At 35.2% G+C, this 23393-nt stretch overlaps 1 protein-coding gene and 2 non-coding genes across 3 annotated transcripts; all 3 read right to left on the bottom strand.

The window, feature by feature from the left end:
* Nucleotides 1-2804: 2804 nt before the first annotated feature.
* LOC121247851 lies at nt 2805-3547 on the bottom strand. Its single transcript, XM_041146313.1, has one exon. It carries the CDS (start codon nt 3367-3369, stop codon nt 3010-3012), a length of 360 nt encoding a protein of 119 aa, XP_041002247.1. The 5' UTR covers nt 3370-3547; the 3' UTR covers nt 2805-3009.
* Nucleotides 3548-20494: 16947 nt separating this feature from the next.
* Nucleotides 20495-20690, bottom strand: LOC121247938. Its single transcript, XR_005937339.1, has one exon. It is a non-coding gene; the product is annotated as a U2 spliceosomal RNA (small nuclear RNA).
* A 2088-nt stretch (nt 20691-22778) lies between these two features.
* On the bottom strand, nt 22779-22974 carry LOC121247916. The gene has a single exon (XR_005937318.1). It is a non-coding gene; the product is annotated as a U2 spliceosomal RNA (small nuclear RNA).
* Between the last annotated feature and the right edge of the window lie 419 nt (nt 22975-23393).

Here is a 23393-nt window from a genome sequence, read left to right as displayed (position 1 = left end):
CCCCGCCCCCTCCTCGGCTCCCCCAAACTTAGTGGCATTTATTACAACAAACCCAATCGAGTCATTTGTCGATGTCTGCTACTTCCATGGCAAACGAGATTAATATGAGAGGGATTGAGAGAGATTGAGAGAGTTTGGGAGTCTGGGTCTGGAATAAGAGAGTGAGAGATCGAGAAAGGAATACTTGGGGGGGGGGGCTTAGACATGCTGGAGCAGGGCGGGGGCGGAGCGAACGGGGCAGTGCAGTAGGTGGCAAGCACCCGCTGCCCACCACTAACAACTACACGACGCTTGTGCATTCTACGACTGTATGTAATATTACTCATATGTGTGTTTAAATAGAATGATTAAAATGAAAAATTATATGTTGGTGTGTGATGTGTAGAGATGATAGGTAGTATTTTTTTTATTTTCTATATTTTTCCAAATTTTTATATTTTTTAAATAGAAATATTTAATAAAAAAAACTGATAAAAAAAAAATACCAACTGGGTCAATCGAGGGGCCAACTATCATTTTCCTTGAATTTGATCTAATTTTCTCAAATCGTTATGATCCATCTACTACAGAACTAGAAGTTATGGAATGGACTGAAGGTACTTTGTTCCCCAGTTGAAAGTTATGTTTGTAATGAAGAAGATGTTGTAGATGTCCAGACATTCATGTGTGATGGGCCTTCGGGTCTTTGTCAGCCTTTGGGGCTGAGGATGCGCAGGACTTAATTCAAACCGGCATGCCCTCTTTGCCATTTTTTCCTTAGCCTATATACAGTTTTGGGTCTGGCCTTAGGCTTGTATACAAGCACCTCACAGGATCTTTCACCCATGAATAAACCGAGTTTTAGATGTGAAATCTCAACCCTTTTCATAATTTAAGGAAAGACTTCTCAAGTTCATGGCCTCTTAACAATTATGAGAAGTGGGACAATTATATAGAGATTTTATAAAGATAAATTTATAAAATGATATAATTTTTTATGATACGTTAGATTTATTTTACAATTTAAAATATCAAGTGACGTCTTTTGCAAATTATGTTTTATGACTAAAACATTTTTTAAAAAAATTGTATACATTTAAGAAAATTTGAACATTAGATCTAAAATGAGTATATTGCCAAAATTAAAGTGATTGCCACTTTAGCCAATCATCTCTAAAAAGCTGACCTCTCTCGACCATACTCAACACTCGGGCCTAGTTTATATATTTTTGAAACTATCTCATCTCATCTCAACATCTAAATAACAATTTTAGATTTTCAATTTTTTTATTTAATTATTACTTAATTATTATAACAAACAAAACATAAAAAATGATTTATTTTTTTTAAATTTCAAAATTTTAAAAAATTATATTCTAACTTTCTTTTAATTTTATAATTTTTTTATTCAATTTTTCGTTTTTTTTTTTCAAAATCTCATAAAAAGTTTTACTATTTATAAATTATTTTATTAATACCGTTCATAAAATTTTAATTTCATCTCATTAATATAACGAAACGAGGAGATTATTAATTATTTAAAGAAAGCATGTCTGAGTGGGGATCTCTGCAGTGCAGATTCTGGCCAGTATCCTATGTGCTTCATAGAGCGACAGACTGTACTATGTGAAGCATTGTTATAGGTAGCTGACACTTCCCACAACAGATTCATTAGCCGTACAAGAGATGACAAATGCATACAATTTTTAATAAGTTAGATCTGAAAATAATGTACTTAAATAATTTAAGATAATATGCAGCTCGATCCCAATAATTCAATATTTATATATATATATATATATATATATATTCTTTTAGAATTCAGATAAACAAGGGCCACGTGGCAGCACGAAGTTGAACAACGAACTAAGGAACCAGGAAAGGCCACAGAAGCAACCTCAACAAACGACAAAAATTGTTACGAGAGTAGTCTCTCTGAGAGACACGGCCACCACTGACAACGCGCCACGGTCTGTAGCCACCGACAGTGACCAATTTAAGCCAATTTAAGGTCCGGTTTATTTTCAAAATTAAAATTTTAAATTTTAAATTTTTTTAATCTCATTATTATAATTTTTATATAAAATAAAAATAAATAATTTAAATTTTTTTAAATTTTAATATTAAAAAATATATTCAAATGATATTTTATTTAATTTTTTAATTTTAATATTAAATCATTTCATCTCATTTCATCTTTAAAAATAAATTAAAAAAATCTAAATTTAAAAAAGCAATAGTCTCTTCTTCATTCTTGATGACAGAATTTAATTATTGAATTCTCTAATTTAATTATTTTCTTAATTAGAATAATACCAACATTTTTACTTCCTTCGTTATATCATTTCACTTATCTTTTGAACTTCTTTTGCATTATTTAAAGGAACATTTATTGCCCATTTTAATTCTTAAAAAACCCTTCAATTTTTGCTTTTTTATGACCTTTCAAATTTCAGGTCAATCATAATTATCATCCCAAAACCAAAATTTAATTTCCCAATGAATTTAAAGACCTTTCCCCCGAGTAGTTCATCTCAAAAGTCAAACCATCTGGCAAGATTCATTCTCGTATGTATATAATTTTATAGTGTTAAATTTATTTTATAATAAAAATAATTTTATAATTTAATAAATTAAATGAATACACATGAAATTTCTTTTGTTAAAATATTTATCTTAAAATAATACTTAAAAATGCTTATATCTCACACATTCATCTAATTAATAGGAGGAATATTCGTGATGTAAGCTAGTAGAATTTTTCTATCTAGTTAAATGAAATTTTCGTCTTAACGAGGGAAAGAAGAAGAAGAAGAAGAACAGTGTCTCAAAAGGTAATTCTGGATTAATAAAAATTAAAGCTCTAAACGTACAACTATTCTGAATGAACAGAATAATCTCAAAGTCTTTCATCACCATGTGTATACATGACAATTCTACGTACGTACACTATACCCATATACCGCAAAAGAAATTAAAACCCCGAAACCAAAGATAAATCAACGCCTTGAAAACCAAGATCCATCCATGTTATTCACCGGAGTCGTCACCGCCGCCGAAGATCGATACGCGATTGTACAAGAGAAACAAGACGATGATAAGAACAAGAGCCACCCCCACCGGTGACCCACTAACCCTGTGAATGGTATCGGGCTCGCCGGTAGAGAAAATGCCAGAGATGAAGGAGCCGCGCTCGGAGGAGAGGAACTGGATGGTGAGGAGGAGGAGGATGGGGAGGAGCAGAAGTCCAACCGGGCTTAGCAGCTCGGAGATGGCCTCGGCGATGGCCTCGCCTTGGTCGCCAATAAGGGACGGCACCACAAGCACTAGGATCACCACGACGGCCAGCAGGACGCCGTGGGGTGCTCCGGCTTGTCTTTCTTCTATCATTCTGCTTGGGGCTGTGATCTGTGAAGTTTTGTGAGCTTTGTTTTCTGATTGACTTGGGTGTTTTGGTTATGGAGAGTTTTGGTTATGGATCAGAGCAGTGATGGAGAGAGGTGCAATGACTTGGCCTTAAAATAAGTGCTAGGAGACGCGTTTCTCCAAATAAGCGTGGATTAGCTTCGCTCTCAAAAGAATACAAAAGTAATTGTTTAATACAGTATACTCGGGTGTCCAAACTTGAAAATGATATACCATTGTATTGTCCGAAATTACGGATAAAGATGTTTTTGACGTTCTGAGTTTAGGGTTTAAAACATTAGAAAGTTTGAATTTTCTTTTATTTTTTAAAATTTTATGTCGTTTGAAAATGACGTACATTCCTTTTTATCATTTTCTTATTCAAAGATTAAACTAAAAATCAGAAAGATATAAATATAACTAATAGATGGTCTCCCCTTTTCCTTCTTTTTAGTAAAAAATTAAGAGTTTCAGATCTGATTTTTACATAAGAGGAGGAGGTATCGGCTTTCTTTTCGGTCTCTCTCCTTCTCTCTTATTTCTCCCTCCACCTATCTTATTTATCTCTATTTGAATTATAAAAAAAAATTGAGTCTAGAAATTAGAGTGGATCTCAATTTCATTTTATGTAACCCTCAAATTAAAAAAAAAAAAAAAAAAAAGACTTCAAACATCTTTTATACTGAAATTACGTCATTCTTTCTTCCCAAATGATACCTACACCTCTTCTAAAAGCTGTTAAAAAAGTATTTATGTACTGCTATTAATCTTTTAATTAGTGTAGCATATATATATATATATATATATATATATATATATATATATATATACGGAATATCAACTATTTCATCGCGAAAGATAGGAGATAGGAGTAGGGATTTTTCCCCCCCGTTTCAATATGATAGCAAAGTTTCGGAAGTCCAAATGAGTTCGATTCGCGTCAAATTAATAGTATAAAGCAGAAGAAAGTGAATGAGAACGTGGAAATTAATACCAAGAGACGAGTAAGGGGAAATGCAGTGCAATTTCCTTTGATTTTCGATTCGTTAATTTCCGCGTTATGAGCGAAGTTGGGAGGAAGATGTTATAGAGCACATGGCCTAAACTGTTAAGCTAAAAAAAGTTCATTTGGATACGTTAATCCTAAAGGCATTCCTCATTGTTAGTTCACCATTTATATTTTGTGATCGTTGTCTCGACATTTTATAATACGATATCAAATATTATAATTATAGAGATTTCATAAAAATAAACTCGTAATCTGACTAATTTAATGTGGTATATATATATGTTTAAATGTATAATTATTTTTATTGTAAAATAAATTTAATATATTATATAAAGTTATATCAGTTTATTAAATTATTTTTACGAGATTTTTTTATAATTATAGCACTCTTCTCATATAAAATACATTTATTGATCATGCTTGTGATAAAGAGTTTTTGAAAAATTTCTCAAAATATTCTTGCTCTCAATCTAAGCATGATATCTGGACCAAAACAATCTCAATCATCAAAACATTTTGTGTCAATTGTCGTGACAAACGCAAACCAAAAGAAAAAAAAAAAAAAAACTTACAGAAATATCTTCACATGCATTTTCTCAATCCAAACATATTTTTAATATACATTACAACTTTCACAAAATTTCACAAAACCTGAAATTTTTTATGATTGTTGTGTTTGGATAGAATAATTTGAATTTAGATTTAGATTTATGGCATGATTTCAAAGGTTAAAATCTGATTCGAACTTGGTGTAAAATCTAAATTTATATTTTAATATGCAATCCAAGCAATAGATTTATAATTTAAAGATCTAAATCTAAATCTAAATCTAAATCCTCCACTCCAAATCTAGTCATCAAAACACATCATAAAAATATTTTAAAAATATAATAACTTCAAACCATCCTCAAACCTAAAACATAAAAAACTGCATTAACGGTAACCAGTATGGTGCACCTACCACCAACGTCGACCGGTTGCGTAGATGGTAGGGCTATTGTTTATTAAGTTAACAAGTTTTATTAGCTTTAGATAGAAGTTTAGCCTCCAAATGCAGTTAATTCTATGCAAATTAGCTATCGGTTAATTAGGAAATGCAGTCCCCTTTTGGGCAACCTTTACGTGACCTGTAAAATGGAAAAAGACGAATAATGTTAGATATAGTTTTAGAGTTTGTAAGGCTTACACTCCATTTAAAAAATAGTGGAACCTATAATTAAAAAGTAAATTTTTTCATGTGGATCTTAAGTTTATCCATCTTATTTAAATGGAGTATGCAAGATTTGCATACTTTATGATTGTATAAATCATTTCTCTTAATTAAATACTAAACCGTGCGTAAACCAACTTATATCGACTTTGCGGAGCATAAATTAGAGGGAGTTCTTATATTTAATTACTATGTCTCAATCTCACTCTCCACCCACCCTAGCAAAACTTATAGCTAGGATTTTCCACTATAACAAGCAACATGAAGGAATAGGGGGCATTGAAACTCTAAAATGCATACTGGAATATTTCACCATATATTTTGTCGCATCATGTAGTTTTTTGGATATGGAAATCAGTTACATGGTCACTGCCAGAGGTAGTTTTGGAAAAACACTCTCAGTTAGCAGAAAGAATACAAGGGATTGTCAACAGGGTTGCCATACATGCATTTGGAAAATGATGAGCTACTGTATCTGTCTTCCAAGTGCAGAAGAGTGCTTTCAAAGTAATACAGAGATGAGTTCTAAAATCGAATTCACAAGGACAATGTGGTTCATGTGAGCATTAAATTTTATTTATAATAAAGCAAGTTAGAAAACAAAAGTTGGAAAATGATGTTGTAACTATTATATACACAAAGATGGATTTACAGCAATGTGAAAATGAATGCATGGTATCTATTTACATATAAAGGGCTGAATGGATGAGAATAAAAATTTTGGATTGATTTTGGTAAAGTTGTATTCCATTGCTGAATGTGAAACTTAAAAGAAAGAGTAAAGAAATTAACAATGAACATATTCGAAATACTCCAAAGATATTGTGCAAAATGTGAACCAAAAGACTAAGGGACAATAAATTGAACACCTAAGATTCAGGTTTCACCCATTCATGGATTGTTGTTGAACAACTCTCAAATTCCTCTTTACTCAACCATCTACTCATCCATAGAGATGATGATTGGAAAATATAACAATTCAGGTCCAGTTTATAGCTTATCCGAAATTCCTTACTAGATTGCAAAGCAAGTTTGGACAATGAAAGAAGAAAAACTATCGGAGTCTTATATCATATTCAAGCATCAGTTGCACCTTACGTCAACAACAAATCAAGATTAAGAAAATAGAACTCCAAGCTTTTACAAATATAAAATGCCACATAACACAGTAAGTTTATGAAAAGGAAACCAATGGGAAAAAGAGAAATCAACCCCAATCCCATTTTGAGTTACTCCCCAAAATTTAGGATTAAAAATTTAGCCTAATATATTCCAATCAACATTTTGTCTCAACATTATATAGTCATGAAATTGCATAAAAGAAAATAGAAAGATGAAAAACGATCTGTTGCTCCTTGCTCTCTCCCTGAATAGAGTGTTTTTCCGTTCTATATATTATGCCTTTGTATCCCCCTCTCCCCTCATGTGCATGCACCTCTCCAGCTGCCTTAACCGATTTCTTCTCATCTTTTCTCAAGTCCAGAACCTTCCCCCTAGCTAAAACGCACACTAACTAAGCAAAAATATCAAATTTAGTTGGTATTTGCTCTTCCATAAATGCCTTGCAACATATATGTGCAAGTGCTCATTATTTTAAGGGCAAAGATGGAACTTTAGACTTGATATTGCTTAGCAATATGAATGTCATGATTATTCCTAGTACCACCAGCTGCAACTTCAATATTTTTACATGCAAATTATTGGCAGCAATCAATTTTGGCTCCAATACTAAAATCTAATGCATAATTAAGTGCTCAACCTTCTTTGATGAAATAATTTATCACTTAAGCTACTTAGTTACACATTTTTGACACTTTATCATACCCCAACTGGCTTTTTACTAGTCTCTAGCAAATAAAGTAATCAAGAAAGCAAGTAGATTCAACTTTCATCCAAAAATCTATGCCACATATAAGATTCATTGGGTTTAGGAGCATTGGAGCTGATGTAGATTAGATACTAACTCTTCATAGACGTTCATACATTATCTAGTTAATCTACCATGGGGAAGATGCAAAAAAAATGTTTAACACTGAGTGCACAAGTTGTGATTAGATTTCTAAGATGACTGTCAAAATCCATTAAAAATTCTAAAAACAACAGCTGATCAAGAAAGAAAACTGATGTTAATCTAATTTAAAACCATTGCAATGGTGGCTTTCACACTATTACACTTTAAAAGGCCATTTTCTTTTTTTTAGATGCCTCGGTAATAGATAGCCTTTTCCATTACACACAGCTTTTTCTTGATCCCTAGCCTGTCCCTTTTCTCATTTGTTTTTCATGCTTTCATTCTCCTTTATTTTTTTTTTTAATACTAACACTGCATTTTTTTCTATACAGTTTCTTCCTAAGCCATTAGGATATGATTCATCAAAGTTCCAAACAACTACAGTGTTGATCACCAAATAATGGCATAATAGTGTCAACCAAGGTATTCTAAATTTATGTTAGCACCAATAAGCAGTTTTTAGCAAACCTCCCCTAGTTTAAACAATTGAAAATTAGATAAACTTCTATTTTGATCTAAAATCTGGATAATTAGAAGTTAAAGTAGCCCATAACTCCAACAAATCCTTTCACAAGCATAAATGTTTGAAAGTAGAAGTTCTAAATCATGTTGAATCATAAGAAGTTCATTTCTTTTCAAAGGTTCTTCTGGGGTGCAATAAAATGTGTCTAACACAGAGTATAACAATGCAAGATTAATGATTCTGCTCACACCACCCAATTGGAAATGAGCATTGTCCTCAATGATAAAAAAGAAAGAAAATATAAGAAGACAAGAAACAAAAAAGAAAGGATACCTGAGTGAGGATGAAAGGAGCAATAAGAAAGGAACAAATGGAAAAAAGAGATATAGAAAGTAATACCTGCAGAAAAAAAATACAAAATAATACAAAAAGAAACTAGGGCAAAGTGAAAATTAACTAGTTGGAAGAGAGACAGGATCAAGCAAATGGAGAGTGAAATCTTCATGTAAAAAATTAGTGAGGAAGGGCTTAAGTCTCTGACCATTAACCTCGAAAACATTCTCATTTTGTGGGTTAAGAATTTCTACACCACCATGAGAAAAAACGGTTTGAACAATATAAGGACAATTCCATCGAGATCTCAACTTGCCAGGAAAAAGGTGAAGCTAGAATCGTAGAGAAGCACTTCATGATTAGGTTCGAAGGTTTTCGTTGAAGCTAGAATCGTAGAGAAGCACTTCATGATTAGGTTCGAAGGTTTTCGTTGAATATGCTTATCATGTAAAGACTTCATGTGTTCATTAGACAACTTAGAGTTATCATAAGCATCCCTCCTAAGTTCTTCTAATTCAGAAAGGTGTAACTTTCTCAAAGATCCAGCCTGGTCAAGATCAAAATTAAATTTCTTGATGGTTTAAAAGGCACGGTGTTCAAGCTCAATAAGGAGGTGACAAACCTTACCAAAGACTAATCGATAAGGAGACATGCCAATAACAGTTTTTTATGCAGTCCTATAAGCTCATAATTCTTTGGGTAATCTCAAAGACCAGTCCTTGTGGTTATGATGGACAATCTTTTCTAAAATGGTCTTAATTTCTCTATTAGCAAGTTCAGCTTGGCCATTTCTTTGAGGGTGATATGGGGTAGAAACCTTATGATGAATGTCATACTTGTGCAAGAGAGCAGCATATGGATTGTTGCAAAAATGGGTGCCATTGTTATTTATGATAGCTTTAGGCATGCCAAAGCGAGAGAAAATGTTTTCTTTTAAGAACTTAAGCACAATCTGATGATCTTTTTTTTTTTTTTTGCAAGAAATGGCTTCAATCCATTTAGACACGTAATCAACAGCAACTAAAATGTATAAATAACCAAAAGAAGAAGAAAATGGTCACATAAAATCAATGCCCCAACAATCAAAGACTTCAAGCACCAAACAAGTTGTAAGGGCATCATATTTTGCTTAGTTATTTTACCTAATTTTTGACAAGATTCACAAGATTTACAGAAATTATAAGAATCCTTAAACATGTTAGGCCAGTACAAACCATTTTGCAGAATTTTAGCCACAACCTTATGAGTAGAAAAGTGGCCACCACATGCTTCAGTATGAAAAGTAGAAAGAACAATAGATATTTCAACATTTGGGACACACTTTCGAATGATTTGATTTGATCAGTATTTAAACATATAAGGGGTCATTATAGAAGAAATACTTAGCCTCAATTTTGAATTGTTTTAAGTCTTGAGCAGTCCAATGTGGTGGAGTCTGACCTGTCACTAAAAAGTTCACAATGTCAGCATATCAAGGTAAAGTATCAATCGACAAGAGCTGATCACCAGAGAAAGAATCAAATATGGAGGAAGAGGGTTCAATTTCTATGAATTGAAGTTGAGAGAGATGATCAGCAACCACATTCTCTACACCCTTTTTGTCCTTAATGGTAATATCAAACTCTTGGAGAAGAAGGATCCATCGGATGAGGCTTGGTTTAGTATCCTTCTTTGTCAAGAGGTATTTCAAAACTGCATGGTCAGTGTAAATTACCACACGAGAGCCAAGAATGTGAATCTGAAATTTGCCCAAGGCAAAGACAACAACAAACAACTTATTTTCGGTGGTGGAATAATTTTTTTGAGCTCCATTTAAAGTTTAACTTGCATAATATATGACAAAATGGAGATTCTCCCATCACTGTCCAAGCACATCTCCTATGGCAAAATCACTGGTGTCAGACATAATTTCAAAATGAAGGGACCATTTAAGATAAGCTACTGTTGATGGAGGGAGTTGCTCAACTTTATACCTCTAGAATGTCCCATTTTGATTCCCTATGAAAGAAACATCAAGCTGGTCAGAATTGTTACCAGGAAATTCACTAACAACCTCTAGATCAGTTTCTAAATTAGCAAACTATTTTTTCTAAATAAGTCTTTTCATCAAAATTTGCCTCCAGCAAATTAACTTCTTGAACCTCTTCCAAGTCATGTGGCTGCCTGCATGTGTTAAAAATATTTAGTTCGAGTGTCATGTATCCAAAACTCAATTTCAAAACACCACTTCTATAGTTAATCAAAGCAATGGATGTTGCAAGAAATGGCCTCCCAAGGATTACTGGAGGTTGGAATGAAGATGACAAAGTCTACCGGATAAAAAATTTTATCAACTTGAACCAAAACATCTTCAACAATACCTTTAGGCATCTTGATGGATCGATTAACTAATTGTGAGATGATTGAAGTAGGTTTCAATTCTCCTATACCTAGTTGTTCATATATGGTATGAGGCAGCAAACTCACACCTGAGCCAAGATCCAAAAGTGTTTGACCAATTTTTGAGCTACCTATTACACAGAAAATTGTGGGAGATCCTGGATCTTTATACTTTGGTGGGGGTATTACTTTGTATAATGGCGTTGACTTGCTCAGTTAAGAAAACCTTTTTTTTTTTTTTTTTTTTTTTTTTTTTTTTTTTTTTCTGGACATTTAATTTTCTTTTAACGGTACACAAGTCTTTTAGAAATTTAGCATATAAAGGAATTTGTTGGATGGCATTTATAAAAGGGAAGTTGATCCTAACTTACTTAAAGATTTCTAAGATGTCGAAATGATGTTTATCTTTATGCAATGGAACAAGTTTTTGAGGTAAAGGAGCTGGAACAGGGCAAAGATTTATCTATACATCAGTCACATTTTCTTCAACAACAATTTGGATTGGGTTAGAAACCTTACTAGTCTTACCTAACCCGTGAGCAGGAATGTCTACCACTCGTCCATTCCTTAAAGTTGTGATGACCTTCATTGGTTTGATATTGGAACACGAGTTGCAGCTTGAACTTTTTGAGGTTGAACTTGCGAATTCGGTTGTGGCTATGTAGGAAATTTTCCTTTTTCTCGAATGCTCAATGTGGTAGTAAGCCTTGTGAGTGTGCTTCTCATATCATTTATGGCTTTAGAATTCTGATTATTGATTGTTGCTTGTCCTTGCATGAATTGTTGCAGTGTATTAGCCATTTGTTGGATAGTTTATTCAAGTCCCATTTTCTGAATTGGTGCAGGTTGGTTTGTATATTGAGATGCTCCTTGAAATGTAGGTACTTGAGCTGCATTTCGGTCATTCTTCCAACTAAAATTTGGATAGTTTCTCCAACCTGGATTGTAGGTGTCAAAATAAGGTCTAAGAAATGGTTTAGAAATAAAATTCACAGCATTTATTTGATCTAACAACGCCTCTTTAAATGTAGGGATAGTAGGACATTCATTAGTAAAATGTTCTAATTCCTCACAAATTCCATACTTTTCAGGCTCTCTAGGAATAACTTGCACCTCATAAACCTTTTTCAATTCAATAGCATCAATTTTCTGGACAACAGTGTTAACCTAGCACGCATATCATCATCATCTTTCAAGTTGAACTTGTCACCACTAGACTCAACACCCTTAGATTTGTCATAAGCACCAACAGTATCCCAAGATTGGGCATTCTTGGCCAAATAATCAAAATATTTGAATGCCTCTCGATCTTCAGGTTCTTTATTGAAAAACTCTATTAAACATGGTTTCAACGAATTTGTACATTTTAGGTGTCAAACTCTCATAAAAGAAATTAATAACACACTAATGCTTATAACCATGGTGTGTACATGAATTTAACAGATCTTTGAACCTTTCCTAACATTGATAAAAAGTTTCAGAGTCTTTTTGAGAAAAATTCATGATCTGTTTTTTTTCAAAGAATTTGTCCTGTGTATTGGAAAAAATTTTTTCAAAAATTCTGTCTGCATCTCCTGCCATGTGCCTATAGATTGAGATCTAAGTGATTTTATCCATATTTTAGCTTTGTCTTTCAAAGAAAATGGGAATAGTTTAAGCCTAATGACATCTTTTGCGCATGTCTGATCCAAAAATGTAGAATATACTTCCTCAAATTCCTTGATATGTAAATAAAGATTTTCAGATTCCATATTATAAAAATGTGGAAGTAAATGCTTCATGCCAGGTTTAAGATTGAAATTGTTTGCATTAAGAGGTTGGTTGATGCATGAAGGTGCACTAGTTTGAATAGGATGCAGGTATTCCCCAAGAGTCCTATTAGGATTTACAACTTCCCTCTCGGGATGTTCATTATCATCCATATTGCTCTGAATTTCAAATGTGGAATCAAGATACACTGATACTAAATTAGATTATGAATCAGAAGATGTTGAATCAGAGTGTGTGTTGTTAAAATTTCTAATCATACAACCATAATGATTTTGATCCCAATTAGACATATACAACAGCATAAATTCTATAAAATAAAGAGAACAAACAATTGAAAAAGAAAAGGATTAGATATCACTAAAACTGTGAAGATGTTCACAACATCAGAAACTTCAACTCTTTTAGACAAAATTGCTTCAATGAACACCAATTGTCCCTAGTAACGGCGCCAAAAACTTGATGAGTTGCTGTATCTATTTGCTCAAGTCCAGAACCTTCCCCCCAGCTGGAATGCACACTGACTCAGCAAAAATACCAAATTCAGCTAGGATTTGCTCTTCCATAAATGCCCTGCAACATATTAGTGCATTATTTTAAGGGCAAATATGGAACTTTAGACTTGATATGGCTCAGCAATATGAATGTCATGGTTATTCTTAGTACCACCAGCTGCAATTTCAATATTTTTACGTGCAAAGTATAGGCAGCAATCAATTTTGGTTCCAATACTAAAATCTAATGCATAATTAAGTGCTTAACTCTTTTTGGATGAAACAATTTACTCATTTAAGCTACTTAATTACGCATGTTTGAAACTTTATCAGAAAACTTCTGACAACCAATAGATCTAAACTGATACATACTCTTCTTGATTTTTGAAGTTAGCAGAACTTCTTATTCAAGTATTCGATGATATAGCCAAAACTCATGATGGATGGCCGACTTACATTTGTTCCCTACTGTGATTACAAAACTTGGAAAGCTCCTAAACATGTAGCCGTTAATGAAAGTTGCCTTGGTGACACTATTTTTTCTGAGAGTTAATGGGACATTATAAATTAAATGTCAAGAAACTACTAAAATTTGAGACTAGGGATAGAACATTCCTTATGTAATTAGTTTGTTGTACTACTTGGAGTGTTGGAAATTTTTTAGGTAATTGCATGTTTCAGAGGCTAACTTCGAGTGCTTGTAAAGTTAGCTGTGATAACAGGATGAAGTGAACTTAATTTTACTTATTTGAACTTGAGAACATCCATCTATTTTCTTTTGTTATTACAACATATACAATTACCAGGATAGAAATGCATGGGGACACAAAAAAGCCTGTATCTTAATTGTGGAGAGGCAATTGACGATTGGTGATAGGCGATTTGCGTACTAGCGCTTTTACGTGAGTTTTGCATGCAGTAGTGAAGGGCCCCTGGTGGTCCTATGCAGGTGGCCAAATCTCGATCCTTTGTAGACCATGTATCTGTGACTCCTCAGTCGCTTCTTGAGATTCCTTTGGCCATGAGGGCTCCTAAACTGATGGATGGGGAGGTGTATTTCCAGTTTTCGAAAGAGGAGATTCAAAAATTGGCAGAGCCTTTCCAGTTTTCAATCATTTTGAAATCTTTACGGCAACGTCCTTCATTGGATGCTATTTAGTTGTTCATCAAGAGTAGATGAGGATTAGCAGGGGTGACAGTAGTTTCTGCTATGAGATTGCATCGTAATGTTTTTGTTTGTTTTACGTCGGAAGAGGATTTTAACAAGGCATTTTTGCAAGAGGCCTGTGATATCGATGGTATTCAATACAAGTTGTTTCATTGGTCTCCAGATTTTGTTGAGGAGGAGGAGCCATCCGTTGTGCCGGTCTGGGTTTTCCTTCTTGGTCTACCCCTGAACTTTTATCAACCTTCTATTTTATGTATTTTGACGGTGCCCATTGGAAATTTTATTCGTAGTGATAATTCTATGCAATGTGCTACGAGAACAGATGGTGCGAGGGTTTGTTTAGAGTTGGATGCAGTGAAGAAACCTCTAACGTCGTTCTGGATTAGGGTGTCAACGAGTGTTTCCAGTCGTTCTCAAGAGGTGATTTATGAAACTCTTTCGGCGTATTGTATTCACTGTAAAAGGCAAGGCCATAATGAGAAGACTTGCAAGAAAGACAAATTGTAGGGAGATAAGGAGAGCCAATGGTGAGACAAGAGTATAGGGTGGTGAAGAAGCCTGCAAATGTTTTGGTTGATCCTAATGAAGATGCTTCAAATGTTTTGATTGATCCTAATGGAGATGCTACAAAAAACATAGAGGTTTTAGTTTTGGAAAATACATAATCATTGAATTTGATCAGAGTTGATGATGGATTTGCTGGGAATCCATTGAATCAAACACGTGATGTAGATAATGGGGTGAAGGTTTTGTCCCTGATAATAGTGTTAAGGAGACAGTTGAAGTCGTAGTGATGCCATTGACACAATCGATAGTGCTAGATCAGGGGGAGAAAGAAAATCTGAGGCAAGACTACATGTTGAAGGAACAGAGCATGGTATTTCACTATTGAAAGATATGGAATGGTTCGAGGATATGAATGGAAGTAATGAAGAGTCACAAGCACATGAAGAGGGCTCTGTTTTTGCAGGAGCGGATGATCGAATGGTCAATCTCTCTGATAGTGAACCTGGAGTGGAACCACTGGATGTGTGTAAGGAGGTTTTATCAAATTCAGAATTTCTAATTTAAAGCTGAAAAAACTAGAAGTGATGATGGTGAAAGGCCGAAGCTCGAAGTGGGTGATCACCCGTTCCTCTAAACTTAATTTATGATCAGTCCAATTATATATTGGAATGTCTAGGGGATTGGAACGTCCAGAAATAGATTAAAGAAAATAGTAAGGAGGTATGAGCCAAAAGTTTTTGTACTAGCGGAGCCCTTTTTGAATGAAGTTTCCATGGCAGCTCTTTATCGAAGTCTTTCTTTTGATGGGTGTTTGTCGAATGAGTCAGTGGAAGGGAAGTTGTGATTATTCTGGATGCAGGAGGTTGGGGTGACAATCATTTCAATGAGTAATCAACACATTACAATAATGGTTTCCGATGGTCTGCAAGAGTTTAAAATTTCCTTTGTTTATGCAAAATGTACATATGAGCAATGACAGAGCCTTTGGGAGGACTTGGAAAGGAATGGGGGATCGAGTATTTTGGAGATTTTAATATCATAGCAACTGAAAAGGAGAGGAAAGGTGGAAGGCCTCGATCCATGCAGCCTATGAATGATTTTAATACTTGTATTCATTCATGTGGCTTGATTGAGATGAAGTTCTTGGGGAAGAGCTTCTCATGGTTTTATGGACAACAATGGTTATCTCGAAGTTGGGCTCGATTGGATCGCACACTGATGGATCAAGATTTTCTATACTGTTTCCCGGAATCTTCTATGCACTATTTACCTCGTACTACTTCTGATCATGCACCAATGGTTATTTCCTTAGCAAGCAAGGTAATGTCTTATGGCCCTTCCCCTTTCTGATTTCAACAAATGTGGGTGCACCATCCTGGTTTTATGATTGTGTGAAGGAATCATGAGAGCAAGATGTACAAGGTCCGGGTTTGATAAAACTAGTCTCTAAAATTAAAAGATTGAAGGTGCGGCTAAAAACTTGGAATAAAACTATTTTTGGATGGATTGATCACCACATTTAGGAGTTGAAACGTTGGATTGAAGGCTTAGAGTCCAGTTTGCAGGGGCATTTTAACGAAGACATTGATAGAGCTTAACACTTGGGAAAAGAGAGAGAATATTCGACTGGCGTAATGTTCAAAAATTCGGTGGCTGGAGCAAGGGGATAATATTACTTGGTTCTTCCATACATTGCTCAACCACAAAAAGCAGAATCAGGTTCTAGAGGTGAGGCTTTAGAATGGGGTTGTGATACATTCCCCACAAGAGATTCATGATGATGCGATTCCATACTTTGCAGAGTTTTTGGGTCAGTCTTCCAAAGTGTAGTATCCAGAGTTGGAGGGATTAATTGATCCGATTATTTCAGAAGAGGAAAGTTTTCAGTTGAGTAATTACCTTTGGTGGAGGAAGTTAAAGAAGCTGTATTTAGCATTCCTATGGAAAGTAGCCCTGGATCGGATGGAGTTGGTTCTGGATTTTATAGAGCATGTTGGGAAATTATTTTTTAGGATGTTACGGATGCAGTAAGGGAGTTTTGTAGTGGCATCCCTCTTCCGAGGTTCTTTACAGCTTCTTTGTTGGTGTTGATTCCTAAAGTGCTGCAACCTTCAGGTTTATTAAGTTTCGCCCCATAAGTTTATGCTCTGTTTTTTTTATAAAATATGTTCCAAGGTCCTTGTTAATCGGTTAACACTTGCTCCCATCTATGATCTCTATGGAACAAAGTGCATTTATCTCCGAAAGAAATATCTTTGATAATATTAGTTTAACGCAAGAAATTGTTTCTTCTATTAATAGGAAGACAATGGGAGGTAATGTGATTTTCAAGATAGATATGGCAAAGGCCTATGACAGGGTGGAATGAGATTTCTTGCTGCATGTTTTGGAGAGGTTTGGATTTTCTAGTGCAATGTGTGGGTTGATTAGAAATTGCATTTCTTTGTCGTGGTATTTTATTATGATGCATGGGACTATTCGTGGATGTTTTCAGGGAGGAAGAGGTTTGAGGCAGGGCGATCCTCTCTCGCCTTACCTTTTCATTATAATGGAAGAAGTTTTATCTCGATTAATAAAGAAAGATTTTTCAACTAGAAGGATTGGTGATTTTTCCCAACCACGAGATACGCCAATTATTTCTCACCTGCTTTATGCAGATGATGTTGTCAATTTTGCAAATGGGAGTAAGAATCCGTTAAAGCTTTGACGGAAGTAATCGACATATATGAGAAATGGTTTGGGCAATGTGTAAACAAGGAAAAAACAGCGGTATGTTTTTCTAAGAATTTCTTAATTGGGTGAAAACGTGAACTACTTCGGATCACAGGTTTTGTAGAAGGATCCTTTCCATTTACATACCTTGGTGTTCTGGTTGTATTTGGGAAATTATTAAGAAGATTTTTGGATCCTCTCATCACATGGGTAAGGGAAAAGATTGGTGGATGAAAGAATAAATGTTTATCTTTTAGGGGTAAATTGGTTGATGAAGCATGTTTTGGCAAGCTTACCAACTCACTTGCAAGCTATTCTTCAGCTTCCAAAATCTGTTTTGAAAATGATAGATCGCATGTTTAGCTCATTTTTTTGGGGAGAGTTGAATGGGAAAAGAAAAAAAAATGGTTCTCATGGGGGAGAATGTGTCAATCGATAAAGGAGAATGGAATTGGGCTTCAAAAGTTTGAAGATGTGTAGGATTCTTTGCATGCCAAATTCGCATGGAAGATCATTCAAGGGGATGATTTGTGGTTCAGATTTTTTCGTGTGAAATATGTTGCTCATAAACATATTTCTTTGGCTGATTTGCATAAAGGTACATGTTTCTAGCGTATGGTAGTTCGTAGCATTCCTTTATTAGTGTTACAACAATCTAAATGGAAGGTCAGGGATGGAAGGCTATCCTTTTGGTTTGATAATTGGTTGGATGGGGGTCCACTTGCTAATGTAAATTAGATAGTAGAAAAGCCGATGTTGCAAATATGTGAGTTGAAGGTGGATAATGGCTGGGATATTGATAAGTTGGAAAGGCTGGCTGGCATTGCTAGAGCGAACAAAATTTGTAGCTACCTAGGTCCACGCAAAGAAGGCCAATATATATTGGTATGGACGAATAACAATGATGGGAGGTTCTCAACAAAGAGTGCTTGGGAGTGTGTTTGGGTTCGTGCTTCGGAAGTGTGCTAGCCTTCTTGGGTTTGCATGTAAGCTTTCCAAAAAAAAAAAAATCCCTGTGTTTATGTGCAAGGCTATGGATAATTTTCTAAGTGTTGATGAGAGGCTGAGAAGGGTTGGCATTCCAATTCCTTCAAAATGTGATTGTTGTGAAGGAGGTGGCTTCAGAGGATTTAAATCATGGCTTGATGGCGGGTGAAGTTGCTTCGAAAGTTTGGAGATTTTTCTTGGCTCGTTTGGGTGTTCCATATGAGTCGAGCAAGTCTTGGTTTCAAACTATTTTGATATGGTTCAGGAGGGCCTCAAGGGCGTCTCAAATGGGAAGTATCATTGCCTTACTTCCATTAATTATTTCATGGAGATCATGGTACCGTCGATGCAAGGCAAGGATGGAAGGAAAATTACTAGTAGCTGAAGAAAATACCAACTGGTCAGATTCTTGGTGGGTAATTTGCAGAACATAAAATCAAATTTTCAGAGAATTTCGCGTGCAGATGAAGTTCAGCTCCATGAGCTCAATGTCCTGATAATTCCAGTCAAACAGAAGGTGATACAGACCGTAAATTGGTTGAAACTTATGCCTGGAAGATTTAATCTAAATATCGACGATAATAGTTTGAGGAACCTGGGTGCTTTAGATGCAGGAGGTGTTTTACGTGATTCTTACGAGGATGTTTGTCTAGCATTTTCGTAACACCTTGGTGAAGGTATTAACATTAATGCAGAGTTGTAGGCAATTCTATTTGGTTTACATTATTGTCGAGATTTGGGTATTCAAAGAGTAGATGTGGAATCATATTCTCAAGTGTGTGTGAAGTGGGTGCATTGGCAGAGGTGTGATGTGTGGTACTTAGAAGATTATTGGGATGAAATAATGGGATTTGTTCATAGTGGTGATGTTATTGTGAAGCATATTTATAGAGAATGTAATGGTCCGACGGATTATTTGCTGAAACTGGGGGCAAATGGAGTTTCGTGCGTGTGAAGTTCTTTAACTTAGGCTCCAAGTTTTTTTAGAGGTTTGGTTCGTATAAACAAATTGGTTTTGCCTTATTTGCGCTTTTGTTAATAATTGTAGCTTGGGGGATGTTATTTTTTTTTTTGGTCGTGTTTTGGTAATAAGGTTGTTTTGGCTTTAGTGAAATAATGTAACCAAGGTCCTCTGCCAAAAGTGAGGGTATTTGCAATAAAGCTTTTGGGCATTTGAAAAAAAAAAAACCAGAACCAATAATGGAAAGGAAAATAAATGGTCATAAGATTTTTATAGTTGAGTTAGCCACCATATATAATCACACATTGCATAGGAGCACCTAGATTGTCCAAGACACTCCTCAAAACAAGACCCACAATGGTGAGGATCATTTCGGATATCAACACACTTCCCATCACAACAAACAAGCCCATAAGCACATGCCCTCCTGCATTCTCCACAGTGGTTCAAATCTCTCATGGTCTCCTTGCAAAACTGTCGAAAACAACATGTGCTCCTACCCTAAGGGGTTCTTCTCACGATTTGAGCATACATTTGGCACACAACAATACTCTGTTAATCCTACTTCGTAAAGCATAATGAAAGAAGTAATAATCAACACAAAGAAGGTGATTGTTAGAGCAGTCTTGCAGAACAAGTGAACAACCTTACAACCGTGCTCTGATATCTAAACTTGGTTGAAACCTCCTAAGTTAGAGCGGTCTTGCGAAACAAGCGAACAACCTTACAACTTACAAGGCAGGTTATTCATGCCATTTTTCTAAGAACGCAAGTGTGTTCTTTCTCTGTTTTCATCACAAGTGTTGGACTGCGTTTGGTTCCTAAACTCAGCTAAGTCCAGCTGGGGTTAGTTTAATTTTAAATTGAGTCTAACATCCAAATACCTAACTCTCAAATTATTAAACTAATCTCAACTCAAAACCTTCTTACATGTGGGATCCACAACCTTTTTCGATTTCTTATAAAAAATACTAAACTTATCTTAATATCTAAACACACTTTAAACTCAATTTAAATGGATTCCACATAACTCATTCCATTACTCAACTCATTACTATTCATAAACTAAACTCAACTCAACATTTAAATGTAGAGACTATGGTTTTGGTAGGAGGTGCGCCCGGCCCTTGCAAAAGTGCAACGCATGGGCGACACTCAAAGGTCCCAGCAACAAGCTACTGTGATGGACCTTCTCCCAAGAAAAATTAATTTAACATCATGTGGTCCGATGGACCATGTATAAGATATTAAACTGATAAGAACAGATACCACACTTGATCTTAGTGAAAAAGCCGAGAAAGGTATGCTTCTTCCAATGTCTTGCTTCCTTCTTTATAGCTGGCTTTTGGTTCACTCGGCTATCACTTCCTCTGTATGGAATCAGAAAAAAATAATGATAGAGTTACTACTCTACTACTATCCATCTATTATTCTTTTTATATTTAATATTTTTTAATTTTTAATTTTTAATTTTTACTTAATGTGTAATCCTATCCTCAGAAAAACATCGAGTATCTGACTTAAACTTGAGCAGTGGGAAGCGCGCTCATGACTTTCTAATGGAATAAGTTAAAAATACACACACGAGGCAACTGTAGACCCGTGTCTTTTCCTCCAAGAGTCCATTACATGTAAAGGTCGAGATGACATTGTGATGGGCCTTCTAGGCTTCAACCATAGCAAGAGATGAGTTTTATTAGGTCCATACACTTTAGGAACTTATAAATTTATAATTAATTAAGGTCTCTTTTATTTTATAAAACTTTAAATTTTATTTTATTTAATTATTATAATTTTTTTAAAATTTTTACGTAAAATAAAATAAATAATATAATTTTTTCAAATCTTAAAATAAAAATAATATTAAAAAAATATATTCTAACAATATTTTATTTAATTTTTAACTTTTATCTCAGTTTATCTTATCTGTAAAAACAAGGGCTAAAAGTTGAGGGGTAGCTAAAGCTTAGCTAGCTAGATGCCTAATTCCTAATTGTACTGGTATGTTTATCATCATCCCACCATCTTCTTACTTGATATTTAATAATTGGGTGATAAGTAATGGATTATAAATAGTTTTTAATAATTTAATGCCATATTATAGAAGGAGAGAACGATGATGGTACTTGCAAACGAGCCCGAAATGTTTGAGGCAATTGCACGTTTCAGAGACTAATTTGGAGTACATGTAAAGTTAGCCATGATAACAAGAGAAAGTGAACTTCATTTTACTTTGAACATGAGAACGTACATCCATAATATTTTCTTATTGCAACCGACACAACCACGGGGACAGAAAATGCACGTAAGAGAGACCCAAAAAGGAGAATTAAAAAAACCAATGAATGGTTTATAATTTATAAGATTTTTATTGCTCAATCACCCACCATAGTCACACATGGCATAGGAGCAACTAGATTTTGGGGGACACTCCTCGAAACAGGACCCGCAATGGTGTGGATCATTCCGGATGTTAACACACTTCCCATCACAGCAACCAAGCCCATAAGCACATGCCCTTTCACATTCTCCACAGTGGTTCATATCTCTCATGGTATCCTTGCAAAACTGTTGGAAACAACATGTGCTGCCACCCCAAGGGTTCTTCTCACGGTCTGAGCATACATTTGGATCTTTGGCACACGACATTACTCTGTTCCTACCTCGTAAAGCATAACGGAAGAAGTTCAAATGAACTGGACCATTCGAGCACTGCAAAGATGTTTCTTGGGTTGCAGCAATCCCATGGGAAGTAACAATCAACACCAAGAAGATGAGGGGCCAGTGGCAGTATTTAGTTGCAGCAAATGGAAAGAAATTGCCAGCATTTTGTGTGAGTATGCAGAAAGCATGGAAGTTCCAAAACAAAAACTCAGCATATGTGATTTTTGTAGCGTTTTGAATGAGAAAAGACCTCCCTATAGGTTGAGGAAGCATCAAAGAAAGATATGCACTTTTGTACTGAATTTTTTTTTTGGCTGCAAAAGCTGTGCCAAAAATGTAGCTAGCTTAAACACTCTTGATTACATACATAATCAACCTAACATGTTTCAAACTATTAATGAGTAGATAAGTGAAACAGACATGAATACGATCATTTGCGGGAAAGATGATTAATAGAATTCATGTAATTGTTTCTCCTCTCTGTTAGTCAATGAGAATCTTCCAACCAACCATTTTTTTATGAACTAAAAATTGAGACTCTCTCTCTCTAAGCATGGCGCAACGATATTCATGCCATTTTTCTATGAACGCAAGCGCACATGACTTTCTCTGTTAGCAATTAAAAAGGAGATTTCAGACAAGTTGAGAATTAGGGAAGACCCAAATGAATGTTTAAGTCAAAAAAACCAGATTTTAGGCACCACCACAGTGTTAGACTATGGTTTTGGTCGGGGGTGCGGCAAGCCCTTGCAGAAGTGCAACGCATGGGCGACGCTCGAAGGTCCCAGCAGCAAGCTACTTTGATAGACCTTCCCCCAATAAAAATTAATTTAATACCATGTGGTCCGATGGACCACGTATCAGATATTAAACTGATAAGAACAGATACTACACTTGATCTTAGCCAAAAGGCCGAGAAAGGTATGCTTCTTCCAATGTCTTGCTTCCTTCTTTATTGCTGGCTTTTGGTTCACTCCGCTATCACTCCTTCCGTATGGGATCAGAAAAATGTCCAGTATCTGACTTAAACTTGAGCGGTGGGAAGCGCGCTCATGAATTTCTGATCGAATAATTAGTTAAAAACACCAACACAGATACGCGCGCGCGCACACACACTAGAGGCAACCGTAGACTCATGTCTTTTCCTCCAAGAGTCCATTACATATAAAGGTTGCGAGGACATTGTGATGGGCCTTCTAGGCTTCTACCATAGCAAGAGATGAGCTTTATTAGGTACGTACACTTTAGGAACTTATAATTTAACTAAAAGTTAAGGGGTAGCTTAGCTAGCAAGATGCCTAATTCTTGGCTTGTTCATCATCCTCCCACCATTATTGTTAAGAC

This window comes from Juglans microcarpa x Juglans regia, chromosome 1S, assembly GCF_004785595.1.
Source record: "Juglans microcarpa x Juglans regia isolate MS1-56 chromosome 1S, Jm3101_v1.0, whole genome shotgun sequence".
NCBI lineage: Eukaryota > Viridiplantae > Streptophyta > Magnoliopsida > Fagales > Juglandaceae > Juglans > Juglans microcarpa x Juglans regia.
The sequence above is the reverse complement of the archived record's forward strand: the minus strand, read 5'-3'. Positions and strand labels throughout refer to the sequence as shown.

Bases quoted from the DNA above. Each gene is read 5' to 3' on its own strand.
- LOC121247851 (XM_041146313.1), bottom strand. From the start codon at position 3,369: ATGATAGAAGAAAGACAAGCCGGAGCACCCCACGGCGTCCTGCTGGCC.